Here is a 27729-nt window from a genome sequence, read left to right on the forward strand (position 1 = left end):
TGTTTAATTCTCCCTACCCCAATCCCTCGCTAAAATCATTGATGTCAAAAGTTGGCTCCAGTTAATACCCTTACATTGGGCTACATCAACTGTTCAATCGTGTGTTGTTTTTTTTCAGGGAGCTTGCTTTTTTGATAAGTCCAATTAAAAACTACTAAATGTATAGCTAAATTGTACCATCCAGGGGAAAGTATTAGAGGCTCCAGAAAATCATAATTGCTCCAATCCATACAGCACTACAAAGATCAGGAAAATCTGATCACCTATACCAGGGGTAGGCAACCTTGGCTCTTTTATGACTCATGGACTTCAACTCCCAGAATTCCTGAGCCAGCCAAGCTGGCTCAGGAATTCTGGGAGTTGAAGTCCATGAGTCATAAAAGAGCCGAGGTTGCCTACCCCTGACCTATACAGATAAAGGGAAAAAAGGCACGGATTGTCATATGAATGCCAGATCATTTTAGTGTATTGATTGTTCTAAAAAAAGAGAAGACAACAATTACAGAATATATGGTGATGTTTTAGAACTTGCAAATCATTTACATGTTCACAAAGAAATGTATTGATTTTTTTCCCCTAACATGAGTCAACCTTCGTGAGGGCATTACTCTACAAATGTCATTATAAAAGCTGGAGAGAATGATTGCATCCATTTCTAGGCCTTTAGCATCTTTTAAATATTAAAAACTGTCAACTGATTTCAACTACCACAGGAAGTAGAAACTAATCACCCATTCCTGTTGAAAAAGAAGTCATGAATGGAAATCCCAATAGCTGCACAGAACATCCAAGGGAAGGCAGAGATATGGTCCCAAGTTGTATACCTTAAACCAACATTGGCCTTGCATCTAGAAAACTATCACTTTGTATTTGCCCAGTCATGTCATCTCATTCTGTCAGCTGTACATCTGATTTGTCTGAATTTCTGTTAAAATCGTGAGGGCAAGTGTCTGCATATTCTCTCTTCCTCAAATTAATGATCTATGCAAGATTGCACAAAAGGTCCTGCTGGTGCAAGATCAAACAGCAGTTGGGTGCTGGTTCTCCTTCACACCAGTCGTCAGAGATACAAAACTTCTGGACTAGTTCTAGCTTTTGGTTTATCTGCATAAAGAAATGTGAGGTCAAAGCACATTATCTCCATCCCAAATTAGTCAAGGCATGATGCTACATCAGATGCTTTTGTATTCCATCCCTCTCACTTTTCTCCTAGTTTCTCTGATGTTTTTCCAAACAGGGCAGGCAGCTGATCTGATCCTCCACATGTCATTGAAGCATAATCCCCAGCAGTCCTTATGCTATAATAAGATTCTGGATATTATATTTCCCCACTTATGCTGATGATGTAGGCCTTCCCTCTTCCCCATTAAAAAGCACTGTTAAAAATTTACTATAATTAGTACCATCAGTTGTAAGCCTGGTTTTTTTTAATAAAGTCTGTCGCATCCGATTCCATTAATGTAACTACAAATATCAAAACAAATGTAATCAAAGGCTGCTCCAAATATGTATATTAGGCCCAAGCATCATTCATTGCTGTACCAGCATATGTGCTAAAGAATACTTCTGTTAGAAAACAGAGGCAGGAAAAGATGGGTATTTCATTAACTTCTTCACAGCACAAAGGGGACCAAGTGAGACATAACTAGATGACTACAAGTTTGAGTGTAGACATAAGTAGCAAGAAGCAATGAAGCACTTAATGCGTGTGTGTGTGTACAAATCCATGCATGTGTATCTTATGAGTAAGTAGGATAGGTCAGAAATTTGGGGCCAAAGGTCTGACAAATCATGTACAGAATACAGAGGCAACATAAACTGGCGACAAAAAGCTTTATAAACACCGCAGCACACACCTGGATATGAACGCCATATCTGAGGTTTCTCTCAAATGCCATCCAGCTGCAATATCATCTACATCGTGGGCTATCCATCACATAACATTGACCAAACTTGTAACAAAAATGTAGTTATAGGACAAGGCACATCCTGTACCACAAAGACCTGGGTAGGGCTTGCTAAGTAAAGTAAGCACACCTGCACATTCTGGGGCATCTGTACCATCACCAGAAGCTCAGTCCATGGTGGGAACATCAAAATTGTACCTCGCTTTCCCACAGGGTAAAGGAAAAGCCAGGCTGCCACATATAGGGAGAGCATTCCATCAATTCTGGATCCTGTGGGACATCCACATTCAGACAGATAGGCACGACATCATGGTAGTAGACAAGGGCCAGAAGGCAGCAGTGGTGATAGATGCAGCAGTGCCACGTGACAGCAACAACCGGAAGAAGGAGAAGTACCAGGGCCTATAGGAGGAACTACAGAAGAGGTGGAAAGTAAAAGCAAAGTGGTCCCAGTGAACTGGGAGAGTAGCTACAACAGATCCCAGGAACAACTTCAGATCTCTCTGTCCAGAAGAGTGCAGTGCTAGAACAGCTAAGATACTGTGCGGTCTCTGACAGAGGACTCAGGATTGAGGAAGATACATAATTCCCATAGGGGTGAGAAGGGAAGTTTTAATACTGTATCAAATGTCAGACCCCATAGACAATTTACAACATAAATGATATTAAATATTTGAATTGGTTGCCATTCTCTTCTAAACAATTGATACATGACTTTTGAATATTCCTAAGTACAGTAACATTTTCATCTGGGGAAAAAAAAACCCGAAGAAAGCATATTGTGATTGACTAATAAGGCCTGACTTTTGGTAGCCCATACTTGAGACTTCAACACAACCAAGGAACCAGGGGAGAAAAAGGTCAAGGTTCTTCCGAAAAGAGGTGTTCTTGGAAGAACTTCTATCTAAAATTAACCTACATGTTTTTGCTGCCTTAAACCAACTGAAATGCTCTTTGTCAGATACAGAGCCTAGTGGCATCGAAACCTGCTGAGCTGAGCTGCATCTGTTCAACATGTCCCCCTCCCAACGCATGGGAGTCCGTGTAAAAGGCCTATGATTAGAGAATAAAACTTCTCAAATGAGTACTGCAAGACTGCCTCCACCCCACATTCATGCACAGAACAGGAGAGCAGGAGATGGTGGAACTAAGTAGAGGCCACCATTTCCATATCAGATTCCTCAGGCTGCAAGGGACTGAGGCTTCCCACAGGCACTGCCAGGAGGTGTGATGCACCCCACTGTTGACATCCGAGAGAATCAACCCATAAACACCCTTGAGACGAAGAGAAAAGCTTCCCCTTGCACCGTCTCTCTCTCGGTCTCCTTCTTCAGCATCCGCGGAGGGTCATAGTTCATCCCGGGCTGTCCTGTCGAGTGAGGACTGGAGCACGTCTGAGTTCCTGGCTTCATTCCTCAACTCCTGCTGCTCCTTCATTTTCTGGGACTTGGCCCGGTCCCAATCTGTTCTGACATTCTCATTGTTCCACACCACGGAGGTCTCTGTGTCGCTGATGTAACCATCATCCCCTGTATAGTGTGTTGGATAAACCAGCAGGGGCTCCACTGAGAAGGCCAGCAAATTCCGGTTGTCAAAATGTTCCATGTATTCAGTACTGTGGAATAGGAAATGAAAGTTGGGTCAAAAAAGCACCTTTCCCTGGATTTGGGATTGCTACAAAATACACAAGTGAATGAAGAAGCGAGTGTAGAAAACTACAAAATAAACAAAGTATTTGGGGTGGGGATTGGAGGGAGAAAGGGGCCGACAGGAGTCACAGCCCATATTCATTTCAAATTACAGCAAAGGCAGTATTACCTCTATCCCCTAGTTTTTGTATAGAAATACCCTGTATCAAGCTCCTTTCTATCTAATTATATATGACATTAGGAACATATTTCATAAATTGAAAAGGATGAATATCAATCTATACCTTGAAGATTTAATTCATCCCTCTCCATCTACAGATTCAGGAAGATAATGCTTACTCGTTTAGGAGTTTCTCACCAACCTAGACTAGACTAGACTTAGAATTAGAATTAAAATTAGAATAGAATACAGAGAACAGAACAGAATAAAGAAAAGAATAGAATAGAATTCAGAACAGAACAGAATAGAATAAACAAAGTTGGAAGGGACCTTGGAGGTCTTCTAGTCCAACCCCCACCCCACCCACTATATCATTTCAGACAAATGGTTGTCCAATCTCTTCCTAAAAACTTCCAGAATTGGAACATTCACAACTTCTGAAGGAATGTTATTCCACTGATTAATTGTTCAACTGTCAGTATTTAAAATACTCTACTTGCAGCATAGAAAACTTTACTTGGCTTTGCTCTGAAGTTAGTAATTAGGACACCTATGTTCTAGAAAAATCAGGATTTTTTTCCCCAAAAGACAAAAGGAGGGAAAGCAAAACTTTATATTTAAGAGCCATCTAATAAAAAGCCAAGAGCCAGTATGCTGTGCTATGTAAGGCACCAGGGTGGAAACTGGGAGACCATGACTTGTAGTCCTATGTTGGACCCAAAGACAGCTGGGTGATGTTGGACCAGTCACTCTCTCAGCCCTGGGAAGCAGGCTATGGCAAACCACTTCTGAAATCTTGCCAAGAAAACTACAGGCATCTGTTCAGGCAGTCGCCAGGAGTCAAGACACAAAATAAATGAATCGATAGCTATGATATTCCACTTGTGTCCATTCTCCAACGACACAGTAATCTATCCCCTCTATCCAACCAATTCAACTTTTGGTGCTATAAATTCCTTAGGGTAATGGGGAGAATCAGCCTTTTCTAATATCTATTTTGGAGCTTCCTCTGAGGAAGCAGGCAGTGATAATGTCAAAATGGCCCAAAGCAAAGATCCTGGTCTGTTTCTTAAGAGCCCAAACTGCTACTGACAATGGCTTTTATACTGCCATTTATACTGCCAAATCTCAGCAGTACAATCCTAGGGGATTCGGGAAAGGAATGCTGATTGCATCGCCCATCTTTTTCTACCAGGTGGAAGATCTTTTAGCTCCATTGTAAGAAATAAAAAAACTTATGTAAGCTTCCATAAAGTTCCCATTTTGTTTTTGTTGTGGTTTTTTTTTCTCACAAAAAGGCAAGCCTTACACAGGGTGTTTGTTAAACATGACTGGAAGAAACTCATCCACTGGCAACATTTTGGAGAGGGGTTCAGCATCCAGCAGTTTCTTGGCCCCTTGGAGGGAGATGACATAGCCCAGTGTCCAGTAGGAGTAGTCAGCTTCCACCAGATTGCGGATGTGGGGCACAGCTTTCTCTGGATGCTCCACCTGCATGCGCTTCCGTCCAATGTAGCTAGAGGGGGATAGAGAGCAAGAACTCAGGTAGAGTAGGCATAGCAGGTATGAAGTTGTTGCCTTTAAAAGGCAAATGTTACCAACTGAAAAATTCCTCTTGAAAATTGTCTTGACAGCACTGGATTTAGGGCTTTCTGATAATGCAGCTGGGAAAGTGTGTGTGGGGGAGTCTCGTTTAGAATTGCCAGTCTCTCCTTTCCTTTAATGTAGTTATTACGTTTGAAATTAATACGGTTTCATTCATACTTTTCATTAATATTGTTGCATGTACTTAGATTTTATTCTGTTAGTTTTGCACAATAAAATTGTTTTAAAATGGCTTTTATTGCTACTTGACTGTTGTAAAGACAGTGTAATCATCATGTATGGTGCTACTCTATAAGCAAAATATCCAGAAAACTGGACTGAACTATTTTGGTACAACTCCAATTCATAAGTTTGGGGCTGCAGTCTACAAAGAGGCTCTGAAATTCAACTTATACAACCCCATATTAGGATTCTTGCTATTCTCAGTGTAACTAGAACTGCCCTCAATGAGTTTATGCTTTAATTCCAAATTTCAGCTGGAGCCTTCTTAGAAAAAGTGCATTGTGTTGTCCCCACCACTGTCGATTTTAACGTTTAAGGTGCTTATTTTAATCATACTCAGGTTCAGCCACCTGCATCCATAGTTCACCAGTTCACTCATTCATCCCACCACTTACGTAGCAGGCGAAGCTGTATATTTGCACAAGCAAGGCAAAAAAGAAATAATGTTCTGTGGGAAGGGGGGGAGGAGCAAGATTTCCTAGCCAGCAACAACCTGAGCATGTTCTGCGCTCACATTAAATCCCAGTCCAGGCCCTCTTCTTCTAAGTCAAACATGAGGTTCATCATGCGCCGTTTGAAGAAGATCTCAAAGCGTAGGTCGTCCTCAAACACCACCGACTTCTCCAGGCCTCTCTCAATGATCTGTCAAAGCAACAGAACGATGCTTGGCTCCTTTTCTGAGGATTCAATATATTTAATAGAAACATTCTCATCTTGGTTTTCCTAGTAGGTTTGAACCATTCAGCTGCTTCCCCCCCCCCTTATCTCCCATTTCAAACGTCTATGGAGATTCTCAGTCATCCAGGTCATGGTTGTCCCAAAGCTGCTTTTTCATGAGGCAACTGGACTTTCAAGTCTTGTAAAAAAAAAGCACCTTTGCGACATCTCCCATTTTGGTTCTAGAAATGGAATTGGCCCACCCCACTCATTCTGACACAAAGGGACCCTGTCTGTCAAGAAATTTCGGTTCAGGAGAAGAGCTTTTTCTGCTGTGGCCTCAGCCCTTTAGAACATCTTGCTACTGTAGGCGAGATCCTCCCCACCCATTTGACCTTCCAAAAGGGCCTTAAAGCCAGGCTCTGCCATTGGCTTGGAGATCCGATGGGGGCACTCAATGCTGAAAGTGGCCGGTGTAGTAACAGAGATGATGTTTGTTTTATTAAATTTATATGCCTCCCTTCTCACTATCCAAAGCGACTCTGGGCAGCTTACAATTCAATGAAAGCACGAATATAAAAAAGAATTAAGATTACTTTATTAGTTAACTAAAAAGTAATTTTAATTCTTTTTTTATATTCGTGCTTTTATTGAATTGTAAGCTGCCCAGAGTCACTTTGGATAGTGAGAAGGGAGGCATATAAATTTTAATAAAACAAACAAACAAACGAATGAATCAGGGTTCCATAATCAGGTATCCTCCAGGTAGGTAAAATTGCATTTCCCATAATTCTTAGAGCTACTACCTAGAGTTACAAGGCAACACAACAACTAATTTTATTCATTCATTCATTTTTTTTATATACCGCCTATCTCCCCTGCAAGGTGACTGCAGGCAGTTTATTTATAAATATATGCTGGATAAGCTGAAAATTCATGCACTGGTTGAGAACACTGAGCTGTATAATATGGAAATTGGGGAGCACTCAGAATAGGGAAGATTAGGGTTCCCTCGCTCACTACCTTTATGCACGTTGCAGTTAAAAACATGGGGACTTATATTTGTCGCGGATGGAATAACTTGACCTGACCAATAGATGGCAGCCCAAACCAAGAGATGCAGTAAGATTCAAATCCAGTGAATTAGTTCCTGAGTCTTCATGTATTCTCTTGCTGTTTTGGCAGACAGAGAAGAAATCCCAACCACAGTTTGGTTTTGCTGCCAGAAAGAGCCAACACCCCAGCAGTGAAAGTACAGCATTTTACAAAGGTTCTTTTCATTGCTCATAAGTTGGAGCCCGAAACAGCTGCTTCTTCCATTAGTTTGTTTCCCTGCCTCTGCTTACTGAAAGAGTCAACTTAGGTAGAAGACACCCAGAAAATCATCAGTAGCTTAAAATAAATCCATCCATTTTAGGCTGGTCTGTGACTATAATAAATATCTGATCTGATTAAATCCATTCATTAAAATCCTGATCCTCACTCCACAACGCAAAGGGCTGAATTCTGCAAATTGATGGGCAGGCTTAAACATCAAGTGACAAACTTTCTTTGTTTTTAAACAAACAATGGAGATTTGGAGGAAATTGGATTTAGAGCTATTCCAAGACCTGTAGTTCTCATTGGATATGTTTTGTGTTTCTGTCTGCATATGCACAACATACCAACTCCATCTTTTAAACAACAAAGATAATGGTTTCTGGCTTTTATTTTGCAGTATAAACATAGTTTACCTCTTTCCAAATTTTATAGTGGCTGAGAAAGCAACCCAATTCTCCCTTTGTGAGTGGACGTCCATGGTATGGGTCCTTGTAACCTGGCAACATTTTGATGCCCATGGCTTCCACTTGGCTGCTATTCATTGCCCTGAACCAAACAGAAGAAGAAAAAAAGAGAGAAAGGGTAATTGACAGGAGAGGCACTACCTGAGAACTGGATGCAAACCCAACATAGTTTCAATTTCCAAATCTCTGCCACAGACACCAGCTGGTGAAACAAAAGTAATGATTTGCAGGAAAGCAATTTTATCTAGATCAGCCTGGGAATTTTGGAGAGTGTCAAGCTGGAGAAGTCCACATACCTCAACTTCAGATGGAGCAGAAGCTTCCAACTAGCACAGAATTCTTCACCCAAGTAGTTGAATCTCAGTGCAAAATTCGAGATAACACAAAATCCTATGTACTATTATTCCACTTGAAGATCGTTTGCCAACCACCCTTTGCTCACGGGCTGGAGCAAAAAGCTTCTGATTCTCACAGTTCAGAACAAGAGAAGACATTGATGTTCATCAAATTAGATTTGCCCTAAACATTTTGCTCTTATGAACTGTGGCTCTCCAAAAGCAATCTCTGGCCCAGAAAACATCACTGACTTATGCTTCTAGCAACCCCAGAAAAGCATCATCCATGGTGAAAATGCTAAACAGAGTAGTTCAGCAACTTCTACAGGGCCACCAGTTGCTCACCTACACCATAGAAAGAAAGGGGATGGTCTTACTATCTGCTGATTGAGATAAAAGCCAGAAAATCAGCACAGGTTTTTCAATATAAGAAAGTTGGGATCTCCCCCTAGATTTGAGCTACTTGTTTTAATTGGGGCATGGTTAAGGGTTGCCCACTCCCTTACAATGATCTAAGAACCTTCAATCACTGTGTGATTGGACTCAGATTCCCTACTCAATTCTGGGGACAAAGCCACCAAGCTTTGTATTCTCCAGCAAGGCTTCATCTGACGACACTCACTTCCCATCTACAGCTTCAACAATTTTGCAGTCAATCTCCTGCACGTAGAGGGTTTTCAACATCCGTTCCCGTCGATCTGTCCGATGTTTGAGATTAATCATGAAGACCTGAGGAAGAGAAAAATGACAACATGGTAAACACAACTACAAAGCAAAGGACACATGGGCAAAACTAACAGTTCAGTAATAATTAGGTGATGTCTCTGCTTTTTAGTGTGCTGTCTATATTTGCCATGGCTTTCCTCCCCAGGAGCAAGCGTCTTTTAATTTCTTGGCTACAGTCCCCATCTGCAGTGTTCTTGGAGCCCAGGAAAATAAAATCTGTCACTACCTCCATTTCTTCCCCATCTATTTGCCAGGAATTGAGAGGGCTGGATGCCATGATCTTGGTTTTCTTAATGTTAAGTTTCAACCCACGTTTTGCACTCTCCTTCTTCACCCGCAACAAGAGGTTCTTTAGTTCTTCTTCACTTTCTGTCATTAGAGTGGTATCATCTGCATATCTTAGGTTGTTGATATTACTTCCGGCAATCTTAATTCCAACTTTTGATTCTTCTAGCCCTGCCTTTCTCATGATGTGCTCTGCATATAAGTTAAATAGGCAGGGCGACAGTATACAGCCTTGCTGGACTCCTTTCCCAATTTTGAACCAATCAGTGGTTCCATGTACAGTTCTCACTGTTGCTTCTTGGCCCACATATAGGTTTCTCAAGAGACAAATAAGATGGTCTGGTACGCCCATCTCTTTAAGAACTAGCCACAGTTTGTTATGATCCACACAATCAAAGGCTTTGGCATAGTCAATGAAGCAGAAGTAGATGTTTTTCTGGAACTCTCTAGCTTTCTCCATGATCCAGCGTATGTTGGCAATTTGATCTCTAGTTCCTCTGCCTCTTCGAAATCCTGCCTGTACTTCTGGTAGTTCTTGATCCACATACTGCTGAAGTCTAGCTTGTAGGATTTTAAGCATAACTTTACTAGCATGAGAAATGAGTGCAATGGTGCGATAGTTTGAACATTCTTTGGCACTGCCTTTCTTTGGAATTGGAATGTAAACTGATCTTTTCCAATCCTGTGGCCACTGTTGAGTTTTCCAAATTTGCTGGCAAATTGAGTGTAGCACTTTTACTCCATCATCTTTTAAGATTTTGAATAGCTCAGCTGGAATACTGTCACCTCCACTAGCTTTGTTGTTGCTCAGCTTTTCTAAGGCCCACTTCACTTCACATTCTAGGATGTCTGGCTCGAGGTCAGTGACCACCTCATTGTGATTATCAGGGACATTAAGCTCATTCTTGTATAGTTCTTCTGTGTAATTTTGCCACCTCTTCTTAATCTCTTCTGCCTCTGTTAGGTCCCTGCCATTTTGGTCCTTTATCATGCCCATTTTTGCATTAAACGTTCCCTTCATCTCTCCAATTTTCTTGAAAAGATCTCTGGTCCTCCCTATTCTATTGTTTTCTTCTATTTCTTTGCACTGTTCATTTAAGAAGGCATTCTTATCTCTTCTAACTATTCTCTGGAATTCTGCACTCAATTGGGCGTATCTTTTTCTCCCTTGCCTTTCGCTTTCCTCCTTTCCTCAGCTATTTGCAAAGCTTCCTCAGACAGCCATTTTGCTTTCTTGCATTTCTTTTTCTTTGGGATGGTTTTGGTTGCTACCTGTTCTACAATGTTGCGAACCTCTGTCCATAGTTCTTCAGGCACTCTGTCTATCAGATCTAATTCCTTAAATCTATTTGTCACCTCTACTGGATATTCAACAGGGATATGATTTAATTCATACCTGAGTGGCCTAGTGCTTTTCCCTACTTTCTTCAGTTTAAGCCTAAACTTTGCAATGAGAAGCTCATGGTCTGAGCCACAGTCAGCTCCTGGTCTTGTTTTTACTGACTGTATAGAGCTTCTCCATCTTTGGCTCCAGAGCATAGTCAATCTGATTTCTGTGTTGACCGTCTGATGATGTCCATGTGTAGAGCCGTCTCTTGGGTTGTTGGAAAAGAGTGTTTGCTATGACCATCGTATTCTCTTGACAAAATTCTATCAGCCTGTGCCCTACTTTATTTTGTACTCCAAGGCCAAACGTGCCTGTTATTCCAGTTATCGTTTGGCTTCCTACTTTAGCATTCCAATCCCCCATGATGATAAGGTCTTCCCAGTTGCAATGTATGGCAGTGAAAGTTGGACCATAAGAAAGGCTGAGCGCCAAAGAATTGAGGCCTTTGAACTATGGTGCTAGAGAAGACTCCTGCGAGTCCCTTGGACTGCAAGGCGATCAAACCGGTCAGTCCTAGAGGAGATCAACCCTGACTGCTCTTTAGAAGGCCAGATCCTGAAGCTGAAGCTCAACTACTTTGGCCACCTAATGAGAAGGAAGGACTCACTGGAGAAGAGCCTAATGCTGGGAAAGATTGAGGGCAATAGAAGAAGGGGACGACAGAGAATGAGGTGGCTGGATGGAGTCACTGAAGCAGTAGGCGTGAGCTTAAATGGACTCCAGAAGATGGTAGAGGACAGGAAGGCCTGGAGGAACGTTGTCCATAGGGTCGCGATGGGTGGGACACAACTTCGCAGCTAACAACAACAACAAAATAATTAGGCCGTGGGATTCCATGGGAATAGAGAACCATGGCTCCTTACAACTTTCAGCTGCTCTGGCTGGTATTGCGAATGGTAAGGGATGTTATGAGGCCATAATCTCATTGGAGAGTCACAGCTTTCTCCTTCCTAATCCATAAAACTTCCCAGCGCAGCAATTTATTTGCAAATGTCGCTTGTATGCAGAGATCCTCCCCACTCAAGTTCTTCTATTATTATTGTTGTTGTTGTTGTTGTTGTTGTTGTTATTATTATTATTATTATTATTATTATTATTATTATTATTATTATTATTATTATTATTATTATTATTTCTTCAGTATAGGTACTCAAAGGTTGTAAGGGCAAGGATTGATCACAAAGTTACTTTTTCATCACTCTCATAATTGTGACAAGGGAGTCACTAAATGAGGAGTAGCTGTACTGCATTCTGGACCTAAGGATGGCAGACTTGAAGATTAAATTCCAAACTATCTAAAGCATTCCTTGGTCAATTTTAGAAGAAGAAAGATGAATCAAATTCCCCCCTCTAAACAATGTTCTGATCTGGCAACGCAGCTGAAAAACGTAATATAGTGCACAGACATAATCTTAATATTTGGCCAGCATTTGGGAAATAAATTCTACTGATTTGTTCTAATTGTTTATAATTTCTATAAATGTATCCCAATTCTTCATTTCTTACCTCATCAAATCCCATCTTATCTGGGATTTTGGGAAGCACAGACAAATGCTGAGAAAGTTCCACTGGAGGATTCTTAACTGTAGAGAAAATCAATACAATGAGATGCATGGTCTTTTCCAAGGAGACATCTGTTTTTAAGGAGAAGGAGCTACTCCCAGATTCTTGGTCCAATTTTAGGCATAAAGCACGTAGACCAATTAGATTCATCTCTATGAATAACAATGAAGCCAAACAGCCCATGAGGCAAATTCAGACGGAGTTTAAAAAAATGGATTTCCTACTCAAAAAATGAATTTTTAACCTTGAACCTGGGGACTCTAGTATGGTCAAATTTACACCAAGATTGTAAACAGAACTTCGATGCCTACAATAAATTATGTACAAATAAGCAGTGAAATTTTATAGAATGTAAAATATAATATATATAAAAAAATAATTATTGTATTGGTACATTAGTAAAATCCTGTAATTGGGTAATATTCTTTATTAGGGTTAACCAAAATGACACAAAAGACTGTATATGCCAGTACATTTTAAAATCAAACATATTCCTTTTTTAACTCATCTTTATACCAGTATTTCATTTTCTCTCACATTCCCAATTTCTCAGTCAGAATGTGGCCTTAATTTCCAGTGCAATTCATAACTGTGTAGAAATCTGAATGTAGGCCTCTTCATATTAATCAGGCTTTTAATGTGGACTAGAAACTTCAACGGACTATGGCAAGGCTCACTTTTTCATATGAAGATATACATTATCAAAAAGTCTGCCCTTCAATCTGTTTCCATAAAGGAGGAAACCACAAACTGGATGGAGAATTTGTTCATAAATACTTTTTCACAAAATACTTTGTGAGACTGGAGGCTCTGCCATTTGAAAACATGCTCTTTAACACAGACTTTCATAATATAAATCACACAATTTCCTCTTCCTCATCTTCTCTTGATTCAAACGGTTGTTACATGTTTCTCATACCTCCCTGCTCAGTGCCTTCCTACCAGGTGAAATTATAGTTTTATTCAAATCTGCATGAATAGAAATCCATCCAATAATACAACTGGACATCATCCCTTTGTGGACATGTATGAACAAAGCAATCTGATGCATTAAGGAAACTGATTCTTTTCAAAGAAAAGGGTTTGAATACATTGCACTCATTTACCACATGCTAAATTCTTTCACCTAAAATTAATACAGGTAGCCCCCCACTTACATCTGGTCACCTAGTGAACGTTAGAAGTTACGACAGATCTCTCCAGGATTAGTTATGACCTAGATTCAAAATTCCAGTGGTCACCCTTTCCGCGGTCACATGATCATATTTTGGAAAGCTGGTAACTGGCCGGCATTAATGGCTATTTGCAGTGTCCTGCAGTCATATGACTGGTATTTAGCACAGTTTTTGCCAGAAACTAGCATTTACTTTCAGTTTCTAGCAAAAACACCTATTATGGATAATGGATTTACTTAACGACCACCGCATTCATTTTACGCCTATTACGTTCGCTTAATGACCGCCGCAAAAAAGCTCATTAAATTGGTGAGGTCACATGGTGACCCATTTAATGACCAGAGTGACTTCCGCTGTAATTCTGGACTCAACTGTGGTTATAAATCGAGAACAACCTGTACTGCAGTTTATTTATAATAATTAATAATAAAATAAGCCTCTACATATTTACATAGACCATGAAACATGAAATGCTTGAAATAAATACAGGCATGCCCTTTTATTAGCTTTGTTTTCCAAAAGGAACGAGTCTTTGAAAAAAATCCAACATCCCAAAGCTTAATTTTCTTTCCTCCTTGATGGTCTCATGTGGAGAAAGGTTTGGACATCAGAAAGCTTCCGTGAAGCCTCACTAAGTCTTAGAAAACATCCTTTGAAAAAGACTCCTATGACTACTGAGCTTCTCACTCAATAGGGTGACCTGTTGTGTTTAGTCCTCATGAATTCAATGTAAACAAATAAAAAGGGGGGGCAATGCTTGGCATACTGAATTACCCTTTCAATTCACAAAACAAACAAGTTATCAATGAAAAGTGATTGTCCTTTGAGTTAGCTCCTCTTCCACACTGACTGTATTTTCTCAAGTGGTGGCAAATTCCCCTTTAAGGGCAGTTGAAATTTTATAAAAAGATCGTTGTGGAGCCAAGGACATACAAAGAATAACTGTGAAACATCCCCACTAGGAGAATTCAACCAATTCCTTCAGACAGCCAAGATGGTAGGTTGCCTCAGAGGCCTCCCTGGCAACAGAGGACATTCTTGGGACAGATCCAGACTGTCCAATGGCTGCCATGTTCCCTGGCCTGTATATCTGCCAACTGGAGGTGGAGGAGGGACGGAATTGGCCATTTATAGAACAAGTTTGCCAAGCCTTTATCTAACCCTTTGCATGCTTTCACTAAGCAGGAGTGGAATTATACAAAAGAGGAAAAATGAAAATCCTATCAGCCGTATAAGCATTAATAAACAACTCAGCTTAAATAACAGCAAACCTGAACTGTGCCAATGCCAGATTCTTATTCCTTGATCTTGGCTCCGTGGACACGTGGCATTTGCTAGAACAGAGGTAGGGAAACTATGCCCCCTTTATGACTTGTGGACCATGCTGGCTCAAGAATTCTGAGAGTTGAAGTCATAAAAGAGCCATGGTTCTCCACCGCTGTTCTAGAAGAACCCAGTGGTGACATCACAGTACGGCTGGCTATCTCGCTTTTCTGAGGCTTCATAACTACCCTTGTGTTGTGGAAAGGTGATACTTCATCAAGCATCTGATTTCCTCCACTGCAATTTTCCCCTTTAGTTAAACTACTATCGTACAGCACACTCACCCATGACCTCCAGCTGCACATGCATGAAGCTCTCCATTTCATCACGCAGGGTGCCATGAGATCGTAGAGGCACCGGGAGGAAACCATATTCTTCTTGGTTACACACATACATCTGAACTTCTAAACCAATTGGGAAGGGTGGAAGAGTGAATGCACAAAACCAGATGACACAAGGTAATACAAAATCCTACGGCCTTTCCCTTGGCAGGACTGAACAACTGGATCGACATCATGCTTCATCTCTATTTAATAAACTTGGGCAAATGATTTAGAGTCATTCCCATCGCACACAAAAACACAGATTTAGGTGACTAGCCAATTAAACCCAAACATGGAAGCTAGTTAGAGAACCAGAGGTGTTAAAGCTGGACATGAGACCCCATCATCAGGAGGCCATCATGCAGGAGCATGGGGGGGGGAAATCAGTTTGAAAACCTGTTTGTTTGGGGACTTTTAGTATGGCATACAGAGAATCCCACTGACACCAAGGTGTGAAGATTATAGTCTCTAAGATTTTAAAAAAGTGCATTTACACATTCCCAAGATCATCAGCTTGGATTGTTAGATATTTTTAGAGGCTCTCCTAAGCTGAATTGAGTCAGGCAGAAAATTAAGTTTATCTGTATTGCTCTTGGCTCCTGCTGTTGCCACTCGAGTCTCACTCTATTACAGATCTCTCTCACATGTATACCTTCATCCAGCTAATGCCAAAAGGGCAACTGAGAAAACACAACAGTGTCTTGGCAACTGCATTTTCTTTCTCTTAGAACAGGTATGTCAAACACGCGTCGTCACATGACGTTGTGCAACGTATCAGGATGGTTTTGCCATTGCCGGCGATGGGGTAGGCGCGGCTTTCGGATGACGCATCCAGCCCACGGGCTGGCAGTTTGACACCCCTGTCTTAGAAGGAGACCTGCTAAGTTTTAGAGGTCAAAGCAAGACAGGTTTGCTTGCCAGAATCCTGCCGTTTGCAAGTGGGAGAGAGTATTTATTTATTTTTTATTTATTTTATTGCATTTATATACCGCCCTTTCCCTGAGGACTCAGGGCGGTTTACAGGGAGTTAAAAATCAACCGTACAAAAGTTAAAAACCAATTTAAAAAATATTAAATCAACCCTGTACTATTAAAAACCCCAATTAAAATAAATTTCTCCTCAGCCTGGGCCCGAGAGCTCAAAGAGCCAGGTCTTCAGGCCCCGGCGGAATGATCGGAGGTCGGGGACAGTCCTCAGCTCCACCGGCAGCTGGTTCCAGAGGGCAGGCGCTCCCACTGAGAAGGCCCTATCCCTGGGTGTCACCCGCCGGCAATCTCTTACCGGCGTCAAAACCGCTGAACCATCTCTCTTATGACAGCCTTCCCCAAGCTGAAGAAGGGAGAGTTGGCACCCCAAGAGACTTGGGAAAGACAGACCAGTTGCAAATGGGACAGTATTGAGTTGAGAAGCCAATGCAGCTTGGGACAGTCTGACAATCATATGCATAAAGCTCTGTAAGGCAATCAGAGATACGATTTGTCCTAACAAACAATGACTGCGGCTTAGCTAATGAAAAAGGAGATGCTTGTACAGTAGGTTGACCAACAGGGTTAATAATGTCTTCCTGACCAAAGCAAGGCAGCATTTTTCTCACCTGCCTGTCTGCAGGCAAATGCAAAGACGATGATATCATCAAAAGCCCAGGTATAATCTGGGTGGGGAGGGTAGAAAACAAGGTTTTGCGAGGCCTCTTTCTGTAGGTTGATGAGGAAGGTAGAGTGCACCATGGGTACGGCAAAGCAACCACGGCGATCCCGCTTCCGGATGGGGATGTAAGCAGGGGTGCGCTTATAATAGCCCTAAGAGAAGGAGAAGGAAAACTCCAGGTGAGCTTTGCTGCAAAGAGACACAAATGGGGAGCCTAACTTAAGACAACTTGTAACAGCAGCAACTGGGGAGAAAAAAAAACGCAAAGCCTCATCGTAAATGTAAATGAATAATATTTTAAAACCATAATCTTAAAAATTTGTAATCTGGCACATCTGCCAGCAGAGGAAGAATTGACAGGCCATGGGAGGCTATGGGGTGACAATGCTCAAAGAACATCTGGTTAACCCATCATTTCTAAAAGCATCTCACAACCCAGGACTGCATCAGGAAAAGGAAAATCTGCTGATATTCCTGATTTCATTCTGGAGTGGCCTTTCTGACCTTGAGGCATCACTGAGGTCTGGATGAGCAAGGATGGTAGGGCTTACCTGGTACAAACCCATCTGCCAATTACTTTGCAACGAGGCAGCACAACCCTACTAGTGTCCCCCGTCATGGAAAGTTGTCTAGTGGTTTTATATGCTTGCAGCTGACATGGAAAGTTCAGAACAGGTTATGGCTGTAGGACCTATTGCCAATTCTGCTTCCTAATATGCTCCCTGTTAGATGGGTTGGTATTCTCTTGAGTAGCAATGGTGTCCTTAGGACTTACTGGAACTGGTGGGAGTTGGACACTCATGGATGATAGATCTGTCAAAGGGAATTCATCTTGAAAATTCATTGTTATCTCCAGACTGGAGATAGCATGCATTCAAACACCATGTGCGGGGGAACCACAGCTAGAGAATGCCACAACTCCATGTGTGGCTTGAAACAGCTTAAATGTACCGGTATTCGGCTAGCCACTGGAAGAAGCAAATAAGAGGACCCAGAACTGGAATAAGAGTACTGGAAGCACTGGAATAAGAAAACCCAGCAAAGCTATTCTTGTGGAATCCTGAGGAATCCCTGGTAGTCATGAAAGCCACTGGTGAGTCCAAATAGTAACTGGAGGCACTTCACCTTGTATTTTGGCTTCACTTTGTATTTTGTTGGAAATAAGGAGAAAGCAATCCAGCTGAGGTGGCAGCAGAAGGACTCCTCCTGTCATGACCAGTGCCTTATTCGGTCTACATTGCCATCACTGGCTGTGGCCTCAGCTGCCAGGAAAAAAAAAGCCCTGGAATTCAGCCATAGCATCTGAATCTGCATACCTGTGAGGTCATCCCACACCAGAAGTTTGAATAGGCTGCTCGCGAGTCCAGCATTGGTGCCACCACAGTCTTGTTCTCAGCTATCAAAAGGCCCAGAGTGTCAGGGTTTGTTAAGAGATTGTCCGCATCCACAAACTGCATAAAGGAACATTAAAAAAGAAACCAAAGTGAATTCTACATCAGCCAATTCTACTGACGGTTATGAGTCTGTGTGATAACTGGTCAGTATGCAATCTTAACTGATCAGGTACAGATCAAGAGAGTGATTAAGTTATTGGGCTAAGAGCAGGGAGAGCCAGGTTGAAGTCCACCCTTAGTCACATAGTCATGGGTTAAACCTACGCCGAGCTGGTCTTGAACCATAATAAAGATACTACTGCTATTACTACTACTGCTACCACTACTAAACTCCTGTGGACCATTCCCTCTCCTCAGACCAAGTTACCTCACGCATAGCTTTTCCTTAGGCAGTAACTGGTATAGAAACAAGGGGTTACAAGTGCACAGAAGGATCTCTCTCTTCAAATGTGGAGTAACAGAAATACATGATTTATGTTGCAATTCAGCTGTAGGGGATACCCTGCACAGCCTGTTCAGAAAACTCAGACAATGAAAAATCATTCAAGGATGACGCAATGTAACCAGAGCCAGGTTCTGCTCCCAGAAGCTCAGGAGCAATGTGCACAATGGGAGTCCTATCAAAAATAAACCTGCCAATGTGAGTTCCACGCCAAAAAAAACCAACCCTCAAAGAAACCTGCCAGAAGATCCAGATACAATTTCTATAGGTTCTACTGCTTTTCCTGCATTGGCAGAGAAAACATAATCTGTATTTAGCCTCAGTGAGAAAGATCCATTTATACAAGTTATCCACTGCCAAAATATCTGGGCTGGAGACCAATTCCTCATTTCATAACGGAAGTATCAGTCATGAGCAGCCAAGAGGCCAACCCCATCAAGACCAGCTGTTCTACTGGCTCCCCCTTTACTCTGAAATTTCAGGGCAGCTGCTCTCCTTGGGAGAGACAAACAGAAAAGGAATGGGAGGCGGGAGGGGAAGGGAGAACACACAATGGACGGGCTGAGGAACCTCAATTACATTCACAGACCATAAAGTGTCAGATCCAGCCAGCTTCAGAAGGTAACATCCAAACCAAAGGAAAAACAATTGGCCTTCAGTCCTGTGTGATATTAAATTCCATATATTGGGAATGCTAATACTGTACAGTACACTTGTCATACTCTACATCTGGTAGTTTTCTTTTGGGTGGATTTGACGGCATTTCAGAAAACATCAAATGGGCAAAAGGAATGAAGTTGTAAAAAGCATTACGAACACAGAGGCAAGATGACTAACAAGCATGAAAAAGAGATGACAAGAGTTTTTAAATTTCATTCCTGTTTTCCACCCTCAAGCGTTTTCTATCTCCTTCACTCTCTAAAAGCATCAGGAACTACTGCATAGCAAAAAGGGAAAAAAATGGAACATCCTAGTAAAACTCACCTGGATGAATTTGGCCTCCCGGCCAGTTAAAGAAAACAGGTAAAATACAATACAAAACAGAAGGCTAATTTCAAAAGTATCTACTGTGTTCCAAGAAAATATATTTATTCTTCTCCACAGCCAAGATCTAGGCAAACTAGTGTCCTTCAACAATTCTGAACAATTCTTATAGTTGCCTGCTGCTGAGCATGCTAGTTGCAGCTAATAAGAGCTAAGTACAAAATAACTGCAGGCTACTAGATCCTCCTCCAAACTTAAGCAGAAATTCACAATGCAATAGACTGAGTAACCAACTCCTAACAAATCTCTATCTCGGCTGCCATATCTTATGTTCTTTAACTAAGATCACATCAAAGGGTGCTCCTATTTAAACTGGAAGCAAAGAATTATGTAAATGTGTATGTGCAACACACACATACAGCCATACTGCTGAGAACTACAAATTGGCAAGCGTCATCATGGAAGCAAACCTAGGAAGAAGGACTTGACCAAACCTTTGCCTCTGACAAAGCCCACAAGCAAAAAGCAACAAAATAAAATGAAACAGCCTCTCAAAAAGACCCACATCTGATTCAAGGATTGGGTTTACACGTTGAGCCAAAATTAGGATTCTTTGTGGCTCAGTGAGTTGTGCAAGTCCAACCTTATTGGCCACGCTTGACTTTTGGCTTGACATTTGGCTAATAGCTGCAGCTTAATATTTGACAAACAGTGGCAGAATCTAAACAGATAATGCAACGGAGTGAACTGGTAAAAGTTTATGCATTATTTTAAAAGTGGGCAAGTCCCAATGCCACAAATGGACAGTCTGGAGTCTCTCGGCAATCACTTCGCTGAGCCGAGGATCAAATACAGGCTTGTACAAACCCCGGGACTACAACAAGACAACCTGTGCTGATGCTGTAAGGAGAGATCCCAGACAGACAACAATCCAATCTGAGCAAGGCACTCAGTCCTGCCACCAAGCTTCCTTTCTGAACTTTCCTTACCAAGATATAGTCAGCCCAAATGTCTCGGGCAGACTGCAAAGCTGCTTGTCGGAGCTTCATGATATAGTCATAGCGTGAAGTGGACCAGTCTTTGGGGCCTTCTTCATCTGGATAGAACCTGTAAGGAACAATGGGGCTTTGTAAATAATAATAATAATAATAATAATAATAATAATAATAATAATAATAATAATAATAATAATAATAATAATAATAATAATAAGAAGAAGAAGAAGAAGAAGAAGAAGAAGAAGAAGAAGAAGAAGAAGAAGAAGAAGAAGAAGAAGAAGAAGGAGGGACGTGGTGGCTCAGTGGGTTAGGACGCTGAGCTTGTCGATCAGAAGGTCGGCAGTTTGGCGGGTCGAATCCCGAGTGCCGCGTAACAGAGTGAGCGCCTGTTACTTGTCCCAGCTTCTGCCAACCTAGCGGTTCGAAAGCACGTAAAAATGCAAGTAGAAAAATAGGGACCACTACGGTGGGAAGGTAACAGTGTTCCGTGCGCCTCTGGCATCTAGTCATGCCGGCCACATGACCACGGAGACGTCCTCGGACAAGCGCTGGCTCTTCGGCTTTGAAACGGAGATGAGCACCAGCCCCTAGAGTCGGAAACGACTAGCACACACGTGCGGGGGAACCTTTACCTTTTACCTTAAAGAATAATTATCCCAACATATGCAAGATGGGATTCATAACCAGTAATATGTTCTGGTGTATTTCTTGGCAGAGTTCACCCAACGATCCATATGTTAAAGTGGATTTATTTCTCATTCAATATTGTTCCTAGTTTTTGTATGAAAATTAACAGAAACTAACCACTGTTCAGAATTATTCCAATTCACAAAGTACACAAAAGAAGCCAGAGGAAAAACACCCAAACCAATATTTGAAATGGGAGTTACTGGGCTTCAAAACCCCTCGACTGGAATATCCCAGATTTTGATTTGAGTCTTAAAAACAATTTGCAGTACCAAATGAACAATAACTTATTCCAATCTTCCACAACTTGTACATTTCCAGTTTGCTGGGATTGCGCAATCCAATACTGCCATAATGCTATGCAATTACTGATTCATTTGTGGGGGGGTGTTTCTCCTTCCTTTTCCAAGCTACTATTTTTGCTTTGTTTCTCCTTAGTGTTTAACTTACAGTAACCTTTTCTATCTCGTGTATTTTAATGGCCATGATGTTTTGAATGGTAGAATTGTAATCTAATAAATCTGGAAGATATGAGATTCAGGGAGGAGGATGGAAACTTTTATCTCTTTTTTAAAAAAAATGAATGTAATGATCACTACAACAAAACAAGCACTAAAAATTGTATCAGAGAAACAAAATCAATAATAATAAAGCCAAATTCCATCAGAGGAAACAACTGGTAGTCCTTGACTAACCAACACAGTTGCGACCAAATTTCTGCTCATAAGTCATTATGGTCATATGTCATAAGTCATGTGACTAGACCATTGTTTTGCGTCGGTTGCTATGTAATCACTGCAGTCCTTAAGCAAATCCATGGTTATTAAGTAAAAGTTGTGGTCATGTGACCCCATTTCGTATGGGGGTTTTCTGCCAGAAACTGGCAAGTTATGTTACAAACTAAGATCTCGTGAGCACAGGTCACTGCAACAGGTTGTAAAGTTGACCCAATTGCCAAGCATCCTAATGCAGTCATGAGATTTTGGGGGGTGGGGGGGAGGGGGGAATACATTTTACAATAGCCAGTAGTGCTTTATGAGCTGTAAAGCATTCTTCTGGATCGTTGTAGTTTCCAACAGTCATTAAGTGACCGCTCGTAAGTCAAGGACTACCTGTAACTCCAAAGGTCCGCTTCAATAAAAGATTCAAGAGCCAGTCACAGATTAGGTAGAATGGAGGCCTCAAGAAACTACGTGGGAGATTATTCGATCTATTTAAAAGTCCCTTCCTACTACCCAGATCTCATTTCATAAACAAAAGGGCATTGAGGAAGCAGAGTTCCTGCAAGTCAGCAATTGATGGAATGTATATGGAAGGTGTACATTTAATTTTTAAAAACTTTTGTATATTTTTTAAAGATGCTTTTTAGCTCTTATATTCACTTAAAAAAACTAAAAAAAACCTGCTGAAATCTGAGAAATTAAAAGAATAGTTTTAAGGACAATTTGCCACAGCAAAGTTGACAGTTGAAATATATGAAGCAAAAGAACACATGTTCTGGGTATATGTACAAAAAGAAATGACCACGATACATACAAGTCACTTAATGTATTTCTACAACGACTTCTTGCGGTGAAAATGCAATTACTTGGCATTCGAATTTATTTATGCACTTCAGTGCAAGGACCCTTTCCCATATATATTCCCATGGGATTTGGCCACTCTCTTCAATTCACTCATTGCTACAGTTTTTGGATGGTAGTAACCTCTGGTTTACAATCTTGTATTCCTTGTCCACGGGTCCCTCAGGTGCTAATCCCAAACTGACTGATTTATGCAATATTGCCATTTCTCTTTTTGCAGGTTATCCATTCCAACAAGGCTATCAAAACTAACACATTTGCAGTTATTTCAGTTTCTGCTTCAGAACTAGTTCCATTTTCAACTCCAGCTTCCACTTTTTTTTTTTGCCTTCCTTGCCTGCTAAGAGGTCAGCTCCTGTGCCATCCACCCCAAGCTCACCTGGGATGGTCCATGGGCCGCCACTCCACTGAGTGATACATGCTCTGAACGTTCATGAGCCATTCCCGAAGCACTGCGGTTGTGTTATCCATGTTGTGATCTGTTGCTACCCTGAGAAAAGAGATTTTGAAAGATGAAATACTACCTTACACTGAGCAGTTTTGCAACTTATATCACCTGCCTGAGGATAAGCCTTTTTTTTCCCTCCCATCTCCATGAGGGTCAGATTTAATGTCAGATTTGTTTTATGCAATTCTGAGCATGGGATGCAGTTTGGAGGGCATGCCGAACTTCAGCTTTGAAAAAGAGAATATGCTTTGGAACACAGGTGGTCAGGCATGTAGCATCCGTCGGTAATGCTTTTTCTGGGATCGTGTAGCATCTGCAAGAGGTCAGCCACCCAGTCCCAGGAAAAGATGTACAGATGTACAGTTCTCGACTTACAACCACAATTGAGCCCAAAATTTACATAATAATATAACAACAACTTTATTGTCACTTTGAATGTACACCGATCGGCATACATCAAAATGAAATTTCGTTGCATACAGCTCCCAAAGGGTCACCACTTCCGATATACACTCCTTGTTCATGGCCAGCTCAAGTTTCAGATCATCCATTTTAATCTCTAGGGAGTGCACGATGGCAAACAGGACAGATGGAAACGGAGCTCCATGTGAATTAACCCTCAAATTAGCTTGAATTCCTACACGACAACCTCGCCTCCTTTCCTTTTTCTGATCCTGACTCTTCCACCTTTTCCTTAAAGAGGCTGTGAAGAGAAACATTTGTGAAGTCAGTTTTGCCCCATTTTATGACCTTTCTTGCTACAGTTGTTAAGTGAATCACCACAGTAAAGTTAGTAAGACAGTTGTTAAGTGAATCTGGCTTCCCCCTTGATCAGCAAAAGCTGATCCCACGACCCCAGGACACTGCAACCATCATAAATATGAACCAGTTACAAAGCATCCGAATTTTGATCACACGACCAAGGGAATGCTGCAACGGTCGTAAGTGTGAAAAATGGTCAGAAGTCACTTTTTTCAGTGATGATGTTAACTTTGCACGGCCACTAAATGAGCTGTTGCAAGTCGAGGACTACCTGTACAGGAAAAAACGGACAAACATGGTCTGATAAGAAAGAGAGGAGATACGATAAGGGAAGGAATGAGGTTGATGCTACTCTTTAAAGCCACTCCTGGAGACTAGATGGGTCTCTCCAGGGCAGGGGGGGTCTTCCAACTTGGCCCTTTTATGACTCGTGGACTTCAACTCCCAGAATTCCTCAGCCAGCGTGCCTGGTTGAAGAATTCTGGGAGTTGAAGTCCCCGAGTCATAAAAGGACCAAGTTTGAAGACCCCTGCTCCAGGGGAACTGCCTTTCTTGCCGGCTTATTTTTAAGCCTTTCAAGTCAGCACCACCACTGTTCAAAGAGCTCTGTGCTCCTGAAGAAAATGCATTTTTCTCTCTCTCTCTCCTTGCTTACACCTTAGACAGGCGGGGTCCTTGGGGGCTCTCCGTGCTTGCTTGTTCTCTTGCAGACGTTTCATTACCCAAACTAGGGCAACATCACCAGCGGGAGCTCACCAAACCCGAGCTACAAACATTCTCCTTCATTACTACCTTAGACCTCTCCGATTCACGAGCCCAGGCCAACTTCAGAGAGAATCTACTGACGTTAAACATGCCAGGGTTAACAGATTAATATGGGACTAAAAAGTTTCATTTAGCATTTGAATATTCCTTGTAGTCATTTTATAAGAGTTAAAGTGCGATAGATTTAATAGTTTATTGTTGTTTGCATATGGTAGATTATGATTGTTTCTACTTTTATACCTTGTATTGAGCTCTGGGAAGTCGGGGAGGGGGGAGGGGGAGGGAGGGAGGGAGGTGTTGGGGAGGGTTGGGAAGAGGGGAGGGGGTTGGGAGGGGTTTTGTTTTGTTTTCTTATAAATAAAATGTACTGTAAAACTTTTCAATAAAAAAAAACATGCCAGGGTGTTGTTGTTGTTGTTGTTAGCTGCGAAGTCGTGTCCGACCCATCGCGACCCTATGGACAATGTTCCTCTAGGCCTTCCTGTCCTCTACCATCTTCTGGAGTCCATTTAAGCTCACACCTACTGCTTCAGTGACTCCATCCAGCCACCTCATTCTCTGTCGTCCCCTTCTTCTAGTGCCCTCAATCTTTCCCAGCATTAGGCTCTTCTCCAGTGAGTCCTTCCTCCTCATTAGGTGGCCAAAGTATTTGAGTTTCAACTTCAGGATCTGGCCTTCTAAAGAGCAGTCAGGGTTGATCTCCTCTAGGACTGACCGGTTTGATCGGGACTCGCAGGAGTCTTCTCCAGCACCATAGTTCAAAGGCCTCAATTCTTTGGCGCTCAGCCTTTCTTATGGTCCAAATTTCACTGCCATACATTGCAACTGGGAAGACCATAGCCTTGACTATACGCACTTTTGTTGACAGGGTGATGTCTCTGCTTTTTAGTGTGCTGTCTAGATTTGCCCTGGCTTTGCCAGGGTGTTGCCAGCCAGCAAATCTTTCTGCCCCGCAGTGGATAGCCGCGATCCAAGGGAAAGAGAAGAGCTGGAAAGGCTACACGTGGAAGCTAACGTCATCTGCACCCTCAGTAGAATTCTAGACTCGGGGCAGGGTGGAAGCCGCCGCTTCCTCCTCCTCCTCCTCCTCCTCCCCCCCCCCACAACCGCCGCCTCCTTCCCCACCAAAGCACAGCCGAGCGGCGCCGAGGCTTTGGCCGAGCGGCGAGCGCAGCACAAGGAGCCGCCCGCCAGCCACTCACCAGAGCGCGATGCGGTCCTTGGGATAGCTGAGCCTCTCCAGGCAACCCAGCGTGGCCGGCAGCGAGTGAGCCGCGTTGCGGGCGAGCAGAGCCAGCAAGACGCGCGGAGGCCGCAACGGGGATTCGGGCACCCAGCGCTCCTCCGGGAAGTAAGCGCCCGACCGGCGAGCGCTCCATGTCGCCAGAGCCAGGAGGCAGAAGCAGAGCCACCGGGGCTTCATAGCCGCCGCCGCCGCCGCCACTCCCTCGCTTGCCCTCCGACAGGAAACGCGGCCTTAAAGGGGCAGAGGAGAAACTCCTCCCAATCCTGCCCTCCGACAGAGACGTGGAAGGCAAGGCTTTGCCGAGGGCGGTGGGCCTAGGTTTCCTAGGAGGAGGAGTTTTGCTCGCCCCGAAGCGGCGCTCCCGCTTCTAGGTTTCTCGCCTCTCTTTCGGCTCGTTTCTGCAAAGTCAACCTGCAAAGTTTTTTTGGCTGCAAAAGCCACGCAGGCAGGCAGGCAGGCAGAAGGCATTTGTCCGCAATGGTATAGGGCACGGGTAGGCAACCTCGGCTCTTTTAGGACTCATGGACTTCAACTCCCAGAATTCCTGAGTCAGCATAGCTGACTCAGGAATTCTGGGAGTTGAAGTCCATGAGTCCTAAAAGAGCCGAGGTTGCCTACCCCTGGTATAGGGTCTCTTTTTGAGCAGGGGATTGGACTAGAAGACCTCCAAGCTCCTTCCAACTCTGTTGTTCTGTAATTCTGCAGTTGGATTCCTGTAGGAGAAGGAAGGCAGGTATTTGTTCGGAATTGTATACGGTCTCTTCCTGAGCAGGGGGTTGGACTAGAACAGGGGTCTTCAAACTTGGCCCTTTTATGACTTGTGGATTTCAACTCCCAGAATTCCTAAGCCAGCATGCCTGGCTGAGGAATTCTGGGAGTTGAAGTCCACAAGTCATAAAAGGGCCAAGATTGAAGAACCCTGGACTAGAAGACCTCCAAGGTCTCTTCCAACTCGGTTGTTCTGAAATTCTGTAATTATTTATTTATTTATTTATTTAGTTACATTTATATACCGCCCTTTCCCTGAGGACTCAGGGCGGTTTACAGGGAATTAAAAAATCCAACATACAAAAGTTAAAACCGAATTAAAAAATATTAAATTGACCCTGTACACAATTAAAACCCCAATTAAAAATTTCTCCTCAGCCTGGGCCCGAGAGCTCAAAGAGCCAGGTCTTCAGGCCCCGGCGGAATGATCGGAGGTCGGGGGCAGTTCTCAGCTCCACCGGCAGCTGGTTCCAGAGGGCAGGCGCTCCCACTGAGAAGGCCCTATCCCTGGGTGTCACCCGCCGGCAATCTCTCACCGGCGGAACCCTGAGCAGACCCTCCCTGTGGGAGCGCACTGGGCGAAGGGCATTTGATGCCGGCAGCAGGTGTTCCCTCAAATAACCCGGACCCAGGCCATGTAGGGCTTTATAGGTAATAAACAGCACCTTGAATTTCACCCAGAGGGCAACCAGAAGCCAATGCAGCTCGCGGAGTAGAGGTGTTACATGGGAGTATCGGGAGACCCCCATTACAACTCGCGCGGCCGCATTCTGCACCAGTTGAAGCCTCCGTGTGGTCTTCAAGGGCAGCCCCATGTAGAGAGCGTTACAGTAGTCCAAACGGGAGGTCACAAGCGCATGAGTAACTGTGCGTAGGGCGTCTCGGTCCAGATAGGGACGCAAC

At 42.8% G+C, this 27729-nt stretch overlaps 1 protein-coding gene across 1 annotated transcript; it reads right to left on the reverse strand.

The window, feature by feature from the left end:
- Positions 1 to 455: 455 nt before the first annotated feature.
- On the reverse strand, positions 456 to 26305 carry COLGALT1 (collagen beta(1-O)galactosyltransferase 1). The gene is made up of 12 exons (XM_081316576.1): positions 26015 to 26305; positions 23217 to 23327; positions 20559 to 20676; positions 18066 to 18200; positions 16697 to 16901; positions 15063 to 15182; positions 12224 to 12300; positions 8942 to 9048; positions 7934 to 8066; positions 6058 to 6185; positions 5026 to 5232; positions 456 to 3522 (listed from the first exon to the last, which is right to left on the reverse strand). Exons 1-12 carry the CDS (start codon positions 26233 to 26235, stop codon positions 3255 to 3257), a joined length of 1830 nt encoding a protein of 609 aa, XP_081172702.1. The 5' UTR covers positions 26236 to 26305; the 3' UTR covers positions 456 to 3254.
- Between the last annotated feature and the right edge of the window lie 1424 nt (positions 26306 to 27729).

This window comes from Vipera berus (genome assembly GCF_964194415.1).
Source record: "Vipera berus genome assembly, chromosome: 2".
In the NCBI taxonomy this organism is placed as follows: domain Eukaryota; kingdom Metazoa; phylum Chordata; class Lepidosauria; order Squamata; family Viperidae; genus Vipera; species Vipera berus.

Excerpts from the sequence above, each read along its gene's own strand:
- COLGALT1 (XM_081316576.1), bottom strand. The coding sequence starts at position 26,235 with ATGAAGCCCCGGTGGCTCTGCTTCTGCCTCCTGGCTCTGGCGACATGG. Across the intron at positions 18,201-20,558 it reads TTTGGGCTGACTATATCTTG|TTTGTGGATGCGGACAATCT; the intron begins GTAAGGAAAGTT and ends TCCTTTATGCAG. Across the intron at positions 3,523-5,025 it reads ATGTTTAACAAACACCCTGT|TACTGAATACATGGAACATT; the intron begins GTAAGGCTTGCC and ends CCTATTCCACAG.